We start from the raw sequence: 16,846 nt of genomic DNA, 5'->3' as shown, positions 1-16,846 counted from the left end.
CCTTTGAAATATTGTGGATCCTGTGATTCCTGGCATGGGGTTCAGTGGTAAATTGACAATAAAACTAGGAAGAACATTGTCGTGCATGGTTGTTATTGATGCCAGGTATCGATTAATGGTTAGATCGAAGAGACATTACTTCTAACTAGCAATTGTCTTCGTTCATATCCATAGTAGTTTAATTGTTTGCAATCTAAGAGTGATGCGGAGACTGAAGAAAATTTATGTTTCTGAGCTGGAGCAAACGAGGGTATGTCAGATCATGTAGCCTTCATAGAGCTCATGTCAAGGCCAAAACTATTGCTCAGGAGCTCCTGAGGAAAATGCTTCTTGGAGGAGTCTAGCCATTTGCTGGGACATACATTCTCATGAAACTTGCTAGCAGAGTAGTTTTCGACTTGGCCTATGTTTTGGAGTTTTACAAAATCAAGTTACCTGCTCGTGATAGAGAAAACGCCTAACAATAATGCATGAAAATTGAAGATTAGTTACATGTAATTTGTTGCACATTGTCAGCATTATATCTACATTGTTAATATATTATTACGTTTACATGCCATGAATCCTATGTCTATTTATTTTCTTCTCTTACAAACCATGTTACTCAATGCGATTAAACCTGTACTAGATTTAGCATATAGCAAAGTTGTGTACCTTAAATATTTTTGAAACTAGAACAAGTAACTAAAAAGCTATCAACTAACAAAAAACTTGAAAACGAATAGTACGATATTTTAGGAAATTGATAGGACAATTCAATTTTCATCAGAAGAACTTTAATCAAATCAAATGGCTATCACGTGCATTACACGTGCCCGTTTGCTAGTTATTTATAAAAGAACTATAGGTGCCCGCTTATAAAGAAGCGATAGGCACCCTGCCTGTCAAATGCCAATAAACCATAGGCGCCCACCTATATTGCATCACTCCCCCCACCAAGAGATGATTGATATGAGAATAAAACTTCGAGGTTTTACTGTCGATAAATTAACTAATTGGAGGAGTGTTATCTGCCAACTCAATGAGTTGCATACATTTCACCTGAGTAATTTTCATCATGAGATTCCAATAAATTACATAGTATTTCGAATTTCAAGACAAAAAAGTGTCCTTTACTTAAGGTATGTAACTCACAAAGTGGGTTGTCAAGTTTTCTAGGACGCTTGTCGGTAAAAAGTTTAAGCAAGATTAAGATTTTGCACCTATAGTAACACACTAAAATAGAATTTACAATAGAACAAATAACAAACAATGGAATGCAGAACAATATCCTTACGCCACAAATAGGTTGGTGACTCAATAAACATATATAACTCAACTACGTAAGATCTAACGTGCAACTTAGTATGTTAAAATATTAAATTATCTAATTTGCTTAGGTCCGCTGAGCTAGATATATTGTCAAGTTGCATACTTTAGGCTCTTTTGGAATAGAAGCAGCTTGTAACAAAGACTTGCAAGAAAACAGTATCCAAACATTTGACGTAATCAAAATATGAAAGCAAACTGAGACAGTAATTCCTTTATGCTAAAAATGTGAATTACCTTAATGTTGTCTTCCACATTTCTCATCCTCTTCTCAATTAGATTGGCAAACTGTAGATAAACATCAATAAATTAGAGTCTCAAACTCTCGACTATACATTGAGATGACCAAAACGGCAAAAACTAATAAAAACACAACCGGCATCAAACCAATCTCGCAATATCTGCCACCTTTCTAAATTCTTAGTTAGTTTGTTTGTTTGCTTGCTGGAAATTCTTTTTGACTTCCTCATCAATCTAATAACACACAAACTGATTATGTTATTGTTATCTACCAATAATGAGTTAGCTCTCTATAGAATTAGCTGGGCCTCAACTTCGTGGATGAAGGTTTGGGAGGGGGATTTGGAACCCTAGCCACTTTCGGTTAGTTGAACGAAACTTATTAATAATAACAAAAGTGTTAAAAAAAAAAAAAAAAAAAAAAAAAAAAAAAAAAAAAAGAAAGAAATAGTAGGTACCTCAGAAATACCAGTGACGACAAAGTGGAGAACATTGGAAGTGAGAGCAGTTTGAATGAGTTGAGGAGCTACATTGTAGACTCTTGAGTCCGGAAGGTGACCGTGTGAGTCTAACAGAACGAAGGGTTTTTTTGATGAAGCGTATGATTTAGATTAGGAAACCTTTAGGGTTTAACTTTCGTGGGTTATTACTTTTGTCTAATATTGCAGCTTTCCTTTTTTTTTTTTCTCCTAACTTTTTGTAACACCCGTGGGACTTAATCAATTGGCCAGTTTTTTCTCCTATTTTCATCCTTGCTATCCTCCAATTCCCTTTCCTCTCTATCATCAAGGGAATCTGTGTCAAACGGATACTTGAGGTCTGTGTTGTCACTCCTAGTAGAGCACCTACCCTTACTATCCTCTTCCTCACGTGCCTTCTTTACTCTTCAAGTAGATACATAATTTTTGAGAATGTTCACTTTTCTCATACCAGCTTTAAGAGCCAAAAGTTTATCTTTCTCTGATGAGAGCGCTTCTGACCTGGGAGATATTGGAATTAGTGATACTACTCTCTGCACTGTCTCAGAATTTTCTTGTGTGGTTCTTAGTTCCAATAACCTGAAAATAACTGCCAAAAAATAAAGCACAATGTCATAACAGAAAACTCAAGAAACGCAGTCATGAAAAAAAAACAATAAATATATCAGGAGGAGTCACATACGCATATAGAAGGATGAGGTTCAGCGTCACCACTCGCGACTCAGAGGCACGCTAACTTCAAATTCATCTTTCCCAGCTTTTGATGCATATTCTGCAATATGTAACAGTGCTATTCTAAAAATTGTTGTCTTAATTTTTGTCCCTGGCTCAAGACCTGAATAATAACGAAAAATAGATAGAGAAGTTGAATAACTTTAAAAAGAAGAAAACACCATAATATAAGAACCAAATTGATAGTAACCTGAGATATACACATAAAACACCAATTATTAATTAAAATAGAAAGGAACGCCTAATATAAACATAAAACACAATATTCCCATGAATTACATATCAATGTTTAAAATAGTTGTGACTTTGGATATAAAGTTCATGTTGGTAGAGCTCTAAAATTTCAACACATCACTCATCACAATTACTCAACGGGAATCAACCATTCCCTATTAGAATTGTTGGAGGATACAGAATATACTCATGTTGATTTCTTTCCATATGCAAATTATATGATTTTGTATTGTAGGAAAGTGTAATCTCTATGAATCAATAAATATGGCTACTGTCTATTAACAAGACAAGCCTTTCTACCAAATCTAATTGGTATCAGAGTCATCTCTATTCCAAAACACAGCCGCCACCACCACCATTTCCTTCCTTAACACACCACCTCCATTTCCTAACCACAACACATCAACCACTTTTCCATTTTTTTTGCTTCGACAGTTTTTTTTGGTGTTCGGTTCTTTGTAATGTGTTAGGCGAGTTTTCTATTTAAACTCGTTCTATTCTATGTTGGGGCTACTGTGGTGATCCAAAAGCGTGTTTTTTTTTGTGGCTGGATTTGTTTTCCGTCCCGCCGGTTCTTCGTGCAGCACTATTTTTGGGCATCTTGTTTCAAGATAGTCTTATTTCGGGTTCCTCCCTCTTATTGTATTTTTTGGTTGTTGCACAGTTTTTCGCCTTTGGTAATACAGTAGCTTCTTTCGGTGGCTAATCTTCTTACTGATTCTTAGTACAGCAGGATTCATATTTTTTCGGTTCATAATGGCCGGTGAGACTGTATCTGGATGGTCTAATTCGTCAATGCATCATCGCATTACTAATCCATTGCTTAGTGGCAGTAATTTTCCTGCTTGGTCACGCTCAGTTAATTTATTCCTTGGTGCTCGAGGGAAGACTGGTTGATTGCAAGGGAAGGTACCAAAACCAACAAAGGCTACCAAATTGGCAAAATGGGACACTGACCGATGTAAGATCTTAACCTGGTTATTTAATTCTATGGAGCCTGATGTTTATGAATTATTTATGTTTTATGATACGGTTGATGGGTTATGGACTGGGTTGAATGAGATGTATGCACATTCTCGTAACCAAATCCGTAAGTACGAAATTTGTGGGCATGTCACTCATGCTAGTCAAAAGAATGACTCGGTGAAGGTTTATTATGGAAATTTGAAGAAGGGATGGGACGAGTTAGCTCATTACAAGTCTCAATTTCTGGCCAGTATTTCTGGTATGACTCCTGCTATTGCTAGGAACTCCACAAAGCGTTGGAAGATGAGCAGGTATACCAATTTCTTTTGGTCTTCGAGATGAGTATGAGACCCTTCACTGTCAGATTTTGGGTACGTTTTCACTACCTTCTCCGAGTGAGGCTTATGCTATGGTAGAAAGTGATGAATGTCGCCGATGTTTAAAAGTCACACCATCTTCAGAGACACCTACTCCCATTGATCAGATGGCATTTGCTGTTAATTATGGATCTCGGTTTCAGGCTTCTTTTGCTGGAACTCGCAAAAAGGAGCCATTCGTTTGTAATCACTGTGGGAATACGGGACACACTAAAGACCGTTGTTTTAAACTGTATCCAGAGTTGAGATTTAAGACTAGTTCTCAGAACTATTCTAAGAACCATGCTCCTTGTACTGTTGTAGTGGCTGAAGCATCTTTTGAGACTCCATCAGATGCACCTGCAGACATTAATCAGCTGAGTTCTAGGATTGATCAGCTTTTCACTATAGTTCAGAATTCTCGTGTCTAGAATTCTACTATCCCTACAGCTATGACTGCCTCAGGTACTCCTACTGCTCTTCATGTTAGATTGGATCCTGCTAAACCCATATAGGTTCTTGATTCAGGGGCTAATGACCATATGACTAGTGAGTCTAATCTTTTTACATCCACTATATCTACTATCCATCAGTCTGTATGCCTTGCTGATGGGTCATCTACCCCTATTCTAAGTAAGGGGGAGGTTTGTCTTTCACCATCTATTACGCTTCAGTCTGTCATGCATGTGCCAAACCTTTCCCTTAATTTGTTATCTGTTAGTCAGTTAGCCAAAAATCTCAATTGTGCTGTCATTTTTCTTTCTGACCGATGTTTTATCCAGGACTGGAGTACGAGGATGATTTTTGGCATGGGGTATGAGCATGATGAACTTTACTATTTTGGGGATTTTGGGGAACCTCCACCGGTCACTGCCTTGCAAGGCTCTGTGTTGCCAACTTCTGGCTCTTATGTTTTCTCTTTACAGTCTTTGAACTTATGGCATGCTCGCTTAGGACATGTTAACTTCTAGTATCTTTGTTTGTTATTTCCCGAATTAATAAAAGCTTGCAAGTCTCATAAGTTTCATTGTCACATTTGTGCTTTGTCTAAGCATACTCGTTCTAGTTATATTTCTAGAATGCATCGTACTCCGTGTGCATTTGATCTTGTTCATTCTAATGTTTGGGGACCGTCTCCAGTAACATCCTGGTCAGGACACCGCTACTATGTCACTTTTATTGATGATCATACTAGGTTTCCTTGGGTTTATCTGCTCAAGCAAAAATCTGAGGTTCTCTCTTCATTTACCAATTTTCTCAGAATGGTTAAGACCCAGTATAATGTTACCGTTAGGGGTATTCGATCTGACAATGCCAAAGAGTATGTTTCAAATGCCTTTGTGTCTCAACTTAATCAACAAGGCATTCTTCAACAACTTTCCAACACCTACACACCTGAACAAAATGGGGTTGTTGAAAGACAAAATCAGAGTCTTATGGCAATCGTTCGCTGCCTTTTACGAGGAATGAATGTTCCAAATATTATTGGCATATGGCTGTTTTGACTGCTGGTTATCTTCTTAACTGTACACCGAGTCGTGTTTTGCATAATAAAACCCCCTTCCGTCTTCTTCATCTGGATAGTCTTATTCTCGATAGCTCCCAAGGTGTTTGGATGTACTTGCTATGTCCAAAATTGTAGTCCAAGTCGAACAAAGTTGGATGATAAAGCAATTAGGTGTATATTTCTGGGATATGCTGTCTTCTCAAAAGGATATCGTTGTTATGATCCCCACACTCGTAAGTTGTATCAAACCATGGATGTGACTTTTTTGGAGGATACACCATTCTTTGTTCAAAAACTCTATTTTCAAGAACAAGATACCTTTATGGACTCTTCTTTTCCACTTGGAAATGAAAACTCTATCCCTATTTGTCCTTTACCAGTTTTTTATACTAATTCACAGGTACTTGAGTAGCCTTTACAGGAGGATGTTCGTCATTCCCATGTTCCATCCCTGCCAAACTCCTCTGCTCCTGGTGCCTCTTTCCCAGGTAACTCTAGTCCTGTTTCTGAGTTTATTACATTATCTGGTCCACATGTTACTCCACCACCACCACTTCGTAAGTCTTCATAGGATAGGCATCCAACTGACCGTCTCATTGTTACCTGTTGCACTCACCATCATATTAGCAAGTTTGTTTCTTACCAGGGACTATCTGGCTCTTATCGGGCTTTTCTGGCTGCAACGTCTTCGGTTTCAATTTCGAGATCAGTTTCTGAGGCCTTGTGTGATCCCCACTGGATTACTGCAATGCACTGTGAAATGGAGGCCATGGAACGGAGCCATACATGGGATATGGTTTTCCTGCCACTTGGTGAGAAAACAGTTCAATGCAAATGGGTGTTTTCTATTAAGTATTTGGCAGACGGTACTGTGGATCGTTACAAGGCTTGATTAGTTGCCAAGGGGTTTACCCAGGTTCCTGGCCAAGATTTCGGTGATACATTTGCTCCAGTGGCAAAACTCTCTTCTGTACGGCTTTTGATCTCATTAGTATCTTCGTATTCTTGGCCTCTATATCAATTGGATATCAAGAATTCTTTCCTTCATGGTGATCTAACAGAAACTATTTATATGGATCCTCCACCTAGTTTTCGCGGTGAGGGGGCATTTGCTAGGAAAGTGTGTTGTCTTCGGAAATCTCTATATGGTTTGAAACAGTCACCGCGTGCCTGGTTTTCTAGTTTTAGCCAGGTGGTGTTGTCTCTTGGTTTCCGCCGCTGCCAATCTGATCACACTTGCTTCATTCGAATGAACAAGTTTGGCCATCGTGTCCTCCTTCTTGTGTATGTTGATGATATTATAGTTACAGGTGATGATATATCTGGTATTGCTCAGGTAAAATCTGATTTGAGTAAGGCATTTGATGTGAAAGATTTGGGGCTCCTTCGCTACTTCTTAGGTATTGAGGTAGCACGTTCCCGACATGGGATTTCTCTATCTCAGAGGAAGTATATTCTAGACTTGCTGAAGGATACAAGCATGTTAGGATGTAGGCCAGCTTTGTCACCTATGGATCCTAATGTAAAACTCTCTTCTGAGTCTGGAGAATTACTTTCTGATCCATCTCAGTAACAGCGTTTGGTTGGGAGATTGATTTACTTGACTAACACCAGGCTTGATGTAGCCTTTGCGGTTAGTGTTGTTAGTCAATTTATGCATGCTCCCCGTACATCTCACATAGATGTTGTTTATCATATCCTGAGGTATCTCAAGTCATGCCCAGGACTTGGTTTGTTCTAGGCATCAGGTAGACAATCAGGACTGTCTTGTTATACAGATACAGATTATGCTGGTTCCAAGACAGATAGAAGGTCAACATCTGGTTTATGTACTTTCTTTGGGTCACACCTAATATCTTGGAAAAGTAAGAAACAAAATGTTACCTCCAAATCTTCTTGGCTCAGGGAACTTGTGAGCTTCTTTGGTTACGTTCTCTGTATGATGAGTTAGGATTTCCAGTGGGGCCTTCTTTGAAGTTGTTTTGCGATAACAACTCAGCTATCATGCTTGCTTCCGATTCCGTACTTCATGAGCGGATGAAACATATTGAGGTAGATATATATTTCATACGAGAGAAGGTCAAAGCTGCTATTATCGTTCCAGTGTTTGTTCGATCTGTAGAACAAACGGCTGATATGTTCACCAAGCCAGTTGGACCCTCATTGCTCAAGAGTCCCATTGTCAAGCTGGGCTTGATAGATATCTTCGCTCCAGCTTGAGGGGTCGTGTTGGAAGATACAGAATATACTCATGTTGATTTCTTTCCATATGCAGATTATATGATTTTGTATTGTAGGAAAGTGTAATCTCTATGAATCAATAAATATGGCTACTGTCTATTAACAAGACAAGCCTTTCTACCAAATCTACTAGAATAAATCCTAATGGTAAAAGCTTAATCAACCCAATAGACAGTTATGTAATTGAAATCATAGTCATGGATGGTCAAACTCACACTTCAGCACATGTGCTATATCAATACCAGGAAGGTAAAAGCTAAAAGAAAAGGGGGTTGAGTGCATTCAAAATAATGAACATACAATAGCTGAGTAAGTTGACGGCTTTCATGATTGCCACGCAAAAAGAGTTATATTCGCCCATGATATGTATTAACAGTTAAAACACCGTGGATCAACATCTTACAAAGATTACCAAGCAAAAAAAAAAACATCTTACAAAGATTCAATAGAAAAAAAAAAAAAAAAAAAAAAAAAAAAAAAAAAAAAAAAAGGATTACTGTAAATACCTTGCTTTAAGAAGTAAAAGAATTGTAAAAACTTCAAGACAATTGTATCCACGATTGACAAAATCACCCTTTGACATATTAAGGAAGAATTATTAATTTGAGGAATAAAAGAAAGACATAGAGATAGCACAATAAGAGATATACCATAAAAATGTAATTTGTCTCTGGTACATGTCTACCTGTTTGAAAGAGCTTGATAAGATCATTAAACTGGCCATGGATGTCACCGCAAACAGCGACTGGACTGTGGACAGGTTGCACATTTGACTCTTCAATGAGAATCTCTTTCACCTGAGAAATTAGGGTTTGGGGATTATTATTATTACTATTAACGAAATTGGAGAAGATAATAAATTGGAGATTATTATTACGTATTCGCAGAGAAGCTGGAGCTCATCTTCCATTAGATGCTGGGCCTCTTTACCCTTTGAAATCCATAGATCTAGATCCATTAAATTGCCCCGGAGACCAATGACGATGACAGATAGATACTACTTCTGATGAAAGAAGCGATTTGGAGTTTTAAGGAAGGGCTTTGTTGAGAATGGAAGCGGACTCAGGAGGTTTTGCTAAGATTTCACTTGATTGATTTTTTTTATAGGAGATTTAGATTTAAATCTCAACTCTTAAATAATCTGAAGAGTTAAGATTTTACCTGATTCCCCTCAGATATCTGTGCGGAGACCATTTTAGATTATGTTTTTTTCGTGAAGGTATATCTGTTCTCTTTCTCGGGGTTTTGTTTTTTTATCTTTTTGTTTGTTTGGGTTACGAACAATTGAAACTAGGAAAAATAATTGGGAAAAAAGGCATAGATTTACCTTTTTTATGCCGAATTATTGTAAAATCTGATGTGTCAGTCTCAGAGAAAAAAGGGGGGCTGACGTGGGTTCCTGGGAGCATTCTTAACTACTCAATATTCATGGTCTTTGATTAGTATTCTTCCCTCAAATTTACTAAATTTTAAATCCTAAGCTGCTATAAGTTGTCCCCAGGACACTACAGGTCGCTGCAGGCCAATACAGGTTAGGCCGCCACAGGCTGTTCCTCAGGCTGTTGCAGGACACTAATAGGTCGTCCCCAGGCCATTGTAGGCTGTCACCATGCCATCACAAGGCCGTTACAGGTCACTTCCAGACCATTTTCAGTTCTAACATATATCAATCAACAATAGTTTGTGTTATTCTCTTCCTATACATCAAACAACCATATACAACTGTCCAACAATAACTTAAGCACCACAACCCTTAGTAATTCAAATTCTCATATTTGATCAAATGAAAGGTTTACATGTTTCACTTCAAATAAGGAAACATGTTAGACAATGACCACTTGACAACTTCAAATATTCAACTGATTAATTCAAAATTGGGTGAAAACCATATAACTAATTAAGTGTATAGTAGTTATTTCTCTACATAAAGAAGAAGTAAAATAACACAACTCTTATTTTATAATAAAATGATGTCAGATCCTCCAAGAGTGCTCCTGAATTTCTACCCAATCGATACTTAGCTTCAAACACGATATCGTCATTGACCTATTATCCTCTTCTAAAAGATTTCCAGCACACATGCAGGCTATGATTTGGTACCAATGGTATAAGAGAAATAAGCGAAGGGTTATAGTTCCCAGGGCCCTCATTTTAAATTTCAAAGTTTATCTTATTAGTGACTAGTTACTTTAAGTATTGTGTCTTTTTATCATTAGTTCTGTCGAGTAGATATTGTTTCATGTTTAGTTTATGCTTATTTTTTTTGTTCAGTTATGATCAGATCAATGTTTGTTATGTGTGAATCTTCCTTATTTGATGTTTATGTAACGTGGATGAAAACAGGAATAAGATTTTAACTACGGCAAAATCTGGAGAATCTTTTCAAAGTGAGCATTTGGTGGAATGGGCCGGCAAAGACAGACAATCGTTGATTCCTACATGCTGTGTATCGAGTGTTTACTAATTTATCATTATTGTGTTTTTGTTATAGGTATTGAATGTCAAGCTAATCAAGCTAGTGCTACAACTTATGAGTGCACTTGTCACACCCCTAAATTTCCAGACAATATTTAAAACAATTATATTCAATTATCTGGAAATCCAGGGTTAAACAAAACCCAAAACCCTGTTATCAAACACGATATATACAAAACGAAAATCAAAAGAAAACTAAAAGGAATAATCCTTAAATCACATTATTAAACTACAAAGAAACTAACCAACTCTATTACATCTGTATCAAAACAAAACCGTACCATTCAGAAAATCTTAAACCAGAAGACTCCAAGAGCAACTCCAAATCACGTGTCCTTATCCACTGCACTCCACCATCTATGTTCCCAAGAACACACCCACGTTGCAAAACAAAACAAACATGGGGCAGCAAATTGAATTTGCTGGTATGAGTAGACTAACAACAAAATATATATAATAATCTTTCAAATTAATAAATATAACATTACCAACCATTTCAACTTAGAAGACAATATAGTTCCGTTTTCCAAAACGGCGTGTAGTTTCTTCCCAAGTAAGATTTCATCCCCAATATACAAATTCTAAGAATCTCATATAATAGTATTCAGCATTCCCACTTTCCAAAACAACTCACAACATAAATACCACTTACATTCCATTTATTAAATGCACATATGATAACCTAATTAAATATGAGTTTGGTATACCTTACCTTTAAGCCAAAACGTAGTCTTAGGGTAGGATATTTATGTCCCTGCAGAAAAGATTAATAGATCCTACCCTCCTGCAAAACAGAGTTAGACATCACAATAAAATGATTTATCTCAGTCAGTCAAATTTCCATTCATAACCAAACCTCATTTAAGACATTTAAGTATAATTGATATAACCTGGTTCGTCCCGCATATTCGGGGAATACCACTTATCATAATACCTATATCAAGGGTAGTCATTCATATGACATCATAAAGTTTCTGCATGCATAACCATAGATCTCAGACTATCACAAGTCATTAATTAATATTTTTGTAATAACATATCACGTTATAGTCATTTCGCAGTCATATAGATACCACAATCATTTGCTAATATTATTCACAGTCACACTTCACATTCATAACATCACACAATTCATATACTTTTACTTAAAACCCACTCGTCTACTTATGAGAACGGGAAAATATCATACCCAAGGAGTACATTGACCCTTGTGAGTATCAACTCATACAAACCACATAACCATTTCTCATAAGAAATCATATACATCATATGCAATAACTCCATCACACGTAAAATCAATATTTTACTTTGCTTATTAATTATCTCGTTGACTCATTTATTAAAAGACACAGCCCAACCTTTAGTTCCTACTCCACGATTTGCACTACACACATTTGCCAAATCACACATATCCGTGTGCCTCACTCACACCGAGTACCACTACAAAACATATGTCCCAAACGGGATATCGCCTCCAGAAAACATACTTTTATCTTGTAAACTCGTAACTTGTGAGTCACAGCCATCTCTGGGCTTTCCATACACATAATCACCAAGCCTCCTTTGGGCATAACAAAATATCAGGTCATTCATGGCACATTCAATGAATACTTTGGGTCTTTCCCGCCACATTCAAGGAATACCCATCATAACACTAACAAGTCATTCATGGCACATTCAATGAATACCTTGGGTTATCCCGCCACATTCAAGGAATACCCACCTGCATTCCCGTACATTCAAGGAATACAGCCAACATGCAAGGCGAATGCCGTAGTTCCTCTCTAAGGCAGCTTTTCACATGACATCATTAGTCATAAATATTTTATTTCATTTTTTTTTCATCAAAGAAGCGTGGAGAGATCTAAAGATGTGGGCGACATATTAAATTTTCACCGGACACTTTTACACCGAATTTTAACACTCAAGTGTTCTCATTTATTATAATATTTTCATTACAAAACAAACATCGTTTCAAGCAATATAATCATTACTAAATATTCCAAATACAATAACTAATCAACTCACCTCATTATCAATTATATAAATCATAGATATCAAAAGGTTCAATCAGGAATAACACATTAGTTAAATGTCTCGTGAATACATTTTAAACAACCACAATCACGTACACAATTAAGTACTAACATTGTTCACATATAGTTATCACAATAACTAATAACTAATATATAATATATAATATAGTGTAGTGGCTGCACTTTTGGTCAAAGATGCCTACGTATCCAAATCTTTCAAGATTGGAATCAAGCCTTCGTAGTTCTTATCAGCCACATAGTCAATGCTATAGTTTTTCTTACATTCATCCCAATGACATGTAACTTAAATATTTAGAAACTAGGGTATGTAGACATACTTTTTCATGTAGAACTCGAAGTCCCAACCTCAGCCCATCTAGAAGAAAACTTAAGTTGAAAACGGTAAAATCCTAATTTCAGCAAATTGGATTTCTGACGGACTATCTTCCGAATGACACAACTCTTTCCACAGGTATCCAAATACATCGAGGCTTTTTGTTTTGAAAAGCTAACACACAGAACTTACTTTTTTTATGTTTTACAAAAATACTCAATCTCATTCTAAGTGTACGAAAACTAGGTTAGAACACAGTGCACAGAAACTGATTTCTGATGCACAGTTTTCTACTAGTCAAACTTCCAAACGTCATAATTAATTCCACGGGCCTTCGAATGCGATGAGGCCAATTGGAATAGAAAGCAGACTTCCAGATCTTATTATTTTATGTTTTATAAAAATTCTAACTCTCACTCTAACTATTTTAAAACTGGACTTGAACACAGTGCACAGAAACTGATTTCTGACGCACTGTTTTCTGTCAACCAAACTTCCAGACCTTATATCTATCTCCACAGACCTCGGAATGCAACGAGGACAATTGGGTTGGAAAGCAGACACATAAAACTTATTTTTTCATGTTTTGACGAGAGTTTGAATCTGACTCTAACTATGTGAAAACTCGATTCCAAACCAGGCACAGACCGGATTTCTGCAGTCATAAAATTCTAACATGCTAACTTCCGAACACCGTAACAATATCCACAAACCTCGGAATGCAACTAGGTCAATTGGTTTGGAAACCAGACTTTCAGACTTTACTTTTTCATGTTTAGAGGAAAATCTAACTTAAACTCGAAGTATAAGAAAATCAGCTCCAAAACAGGACATAAGTATAAGTGTTCTAGTTTTCAGTTTCATGAAATCAATATATGTATGAACCCCAACAATTAAACCCACTAAGCAATATTCATTGATTCAAATACCATCTCCACCTCAGTCCACGTTTCAGTACGACAGTAACCATATATAAGTAAAGGCAAATGATATATGTAAACCCAAAATTTCAAATTTCAAAATCCACAAGAAATTGGTAAAATGATTACTCACAACTTCACCAGCGCCATTCTACCATATGGTGTGTCAAAACAAAAGAGACAACATTGAATAAATTCATGGAACGGGATAAAATACATGTACATCAGTAAATCATTTATACTCATGATCACATATCATTAATTGAAATAGTATTCGGTAAGGTTTGCACCTGTAGCCATCTCATGCATAGCATTCATATCAATCATTACCACTTATACAATTCATTAATAGTTCCAAGTTCCAACAGTAGCTATAGTCGAAGCCTTACAAAAGAAATCTAAACTTCTCACATATATAATGAAATACTTAAAAGCAACCAATAGCCTACAGAACACCCATGGCTACAACAACATACCCAAGAATATCTAGATATAGCAGAAGTAAATCTTGAGTCAGTAACTCAGTACGCCATTTATCACTTTTGATCAAATTAATAATTTTTCATCCCAAAATTCAAATTAATAAATTAAGTAAATAACTAAAAGAAGTTATATGCTCATCAATCAAATAAAGTTGTAAAGAAAAGATTTAGACTACTCACTCGTGATACGCTCCTGTTGCCAGTAACTCCCCAGCAAGAAACCTCCATTTTCTTCTTTGAGTAAAACTCTCTCTCTCTCCACTGTTAAAAACACTCCGTGTAAACTCCTATGTAAACACCCTTTTTTTTTCAAAAACCCCTTAAAAATAGGGAATGGGGTTTATCCTCTTTACCCTATCTCTTTCAAATCTTTATCCTTTTTTATTTTTATCTATTATTATTATTATTTAACTTTATATATATTTAATTAAAAAAGAGAATAAAAATAGGGTGTTATAGCACTGTTGCGTGGGGTATGTTTCTTCTTTTGGTTCTTATTTTATTTACTTATACTTGAGCTGGGTCTAAGTTTTGCTCTTTATGTTTGGTTCTTTTGAGGTTAATGTTTGGGTGTTGATATGTTTTAAATGGTACTTTTAATACGTGCTCGCTTGTTCGTTGTCTTAGTGCTTATGTATGGTATTACTTTGTTGAGTTTTGACATTAATAGAGCATCACTAGGGGAGAAGTGTTAGTTTTTCATATTGCATCCGAATATATTGCACAGTGGGGACTAATTGATGTATCTTGTTGGCGGAAGCTTCAACAATGGATGAACATCAATAAGATTTAATAAAACAAACACCTAAATCTATGGTTTAAACCTTCAAACATGAAGAACAATTCACAAAGAATTAATAATCAATAACAACCAACCTAACAATGAAGGCCTAGATGCCTTTATATAAGAAAACAACTACTAAACCTAATTAGAAACCAAATAGGAAACTATTCTAAATCCTTATCCTAATTCAATTAGGAAACCAAATAAAATATAAACTACTAATTAATTAATAAGTCATGCTCATGCATCATACTCCCCCGCTTGAAAGAAACTCGTCCTCGAGTTTGTTGTCTTGAAAATCTTCAAACCCGCAAAAGTTCTTCATAATCAAATACGGCCCCTCCCCGGGTTGCAGAAAATTCGTCCTCGAATTTTGCCCAAGTAATGACTCGCAAAAAGAACCAAGTACCATGCATTCTTTCCCCAATTCACTGAATGAACAGACTTTGTTACCTGGCTGAGTGTTAATGCCTCATCTCTGCCGCTTGGCTGACCAATACAATAACCAAAAAAGTGATATTTAGAGTAAACAAAAATACCAGGATAAAAAAGAACTTCGGATTCTTCTTTTTTAATATTTTTCGCTGCCCCCGGTGAAAGTTGCACCATTGTAGAATCCAATAGGGGTTTCTCATCTTCAATTGATAATAGTTGTTGACGAGAAGGGAATAGATGATGCTTTACAGCAGTATCATATGCTGAAAGTTGGTTGGATTTGTCCTCACTTACCAAGATACTATTCCGAACCACATGAGCTGCTTGGGATTTTGTATCATCTTCAGTTGGTGTAGAAGTAGAATCTTTTAAAGCATTCCTTGGATCATTCGGTTGGTGGTCAGTGTGTTTGTCTGTCGTGGGATCAATGGCAGCACAAGCTTGTCGTTCACAAGAGCTTATAGAGGCTGCTCGAAACAAAAGGTGTTGGCGTTGTCGTTCACTTTCATAGGATTGAGGTGGAGGAATTTCCCAAGCAGGTTCATCACAATGGCGAGGTTTTCTTACTTTAGATGACTTACTAAGTTGATCAAGAAGAGAAGGTGAGGGAGTTCGCTTGACCAACAAAGGTAATTTTTTTTTGTGGTGGTGGTAGTGACAATTTTTAAGAGGAGAAACACCATCCCTCTTTGTGTGGCCAAAATCGAAATCATACATCGATTCGTGGGAGGAAAATTCGCATCCCTTCTCTGACTTGAATTTTCGTCGCAAACTAACAACCGGTGATGGAGGAGGGGAAGGAAGTTCATACCTTCTTGAAGGAGTACAACTCTCGCGGCGGCTGCAATCCATATCGTAAGTTCTCCCATAATTGTGATCGGCATAGTACTTCGACCCATGGAAACTTCGATGATCGGGCGGCGGCGGTGACTCTCTTCTACTTCTCCTACGATACTCCATGACAATTAACCAAAAAAATTGAAGAAAGTTTTTTTTTCCCCCAGTGAATAGTGTTCTGTGAACAACCCACGATGAACAGTGGCCCGGCAAACAGTACTCGTGAACAGTGTTTCCTTAAAAAAAAATCCCAAAAATCAATTGGCTCTGATACCAAATTTGATGTATCTTGTTGGCGGAAGCTTCAACAATGGATGAACATCAATAAGATTTAATAAAACAAACACCTAAATCTAGGGTTTAAACCTTCAAACATGAAGAACAATTCACAAATAATTAATAATCAATAATAACCAACCTAACAATGAAAGCCTAGATGCCTTTATATAAGAAAACAACTACTAAACCTAATTGGAAACC

General features: G+C 36.7%; 1 protein-coding gene across 1 annotated transcript; it reads left to right on the top strand.

The window, feature by feature from the left end:
• Nucleotides 1-3,983: 3,983 nt before the first annotated feature.
• LOC147518885 (uncharacterized) lies at nt 3,984-4,746 on the top strand. Its single transcript, XM_086594034.1, has 2 exons — nt 3,984-4,270; nt 4,356-4,746. The coding sequence occupies exons 1-2, from the start codon at nt 3,984-3,986 to the stop codon at nt 4,744-4,746; spliced, it is 678 nt and encodes a 225-aa protein (XP_086450160.1).
• Nucleotides 4,747-16,846: the final 12,100 nt, after the last annotated feature.

Source organism: Coptis chinensis, chromosome 2 (assembly GCF_015680905.1).
Source record: "Coptis chinensis isolate HL-2020 chromosome 2, ASM1568090v1, whole genome shotgun sequence".
NCBI classification, from domain to species: domain Eukaryota; kingdom Viridiplantae; phylum Streptophyta; class Magnoliopsida; order Ranunculales; family Ranunculaceae; genus Coptis; species Coptis chinensis.
Note: the sequence above shows the minus strand (reverse complement) of the source record. Positions and strands in the feature narration are given on the sequence as shown.

Excerpts from the sequence above, each read along its gene's own strand:
- LOC147518885 (XM_086594034.1), top strand. The coding sequence starts at position 3,984 with ATGGAGCCTGATGTTTATGAATTATTTATGTTTTATGATACGGTTGAT. Across the intron at positions 4,271-4,355 it reads AAGCGTTGGAAGATGAGCAG|TGAGGCTTATGCTATGGTAG; the intron begins GTATACCAATTT and ends ACCTTCTCCGAG.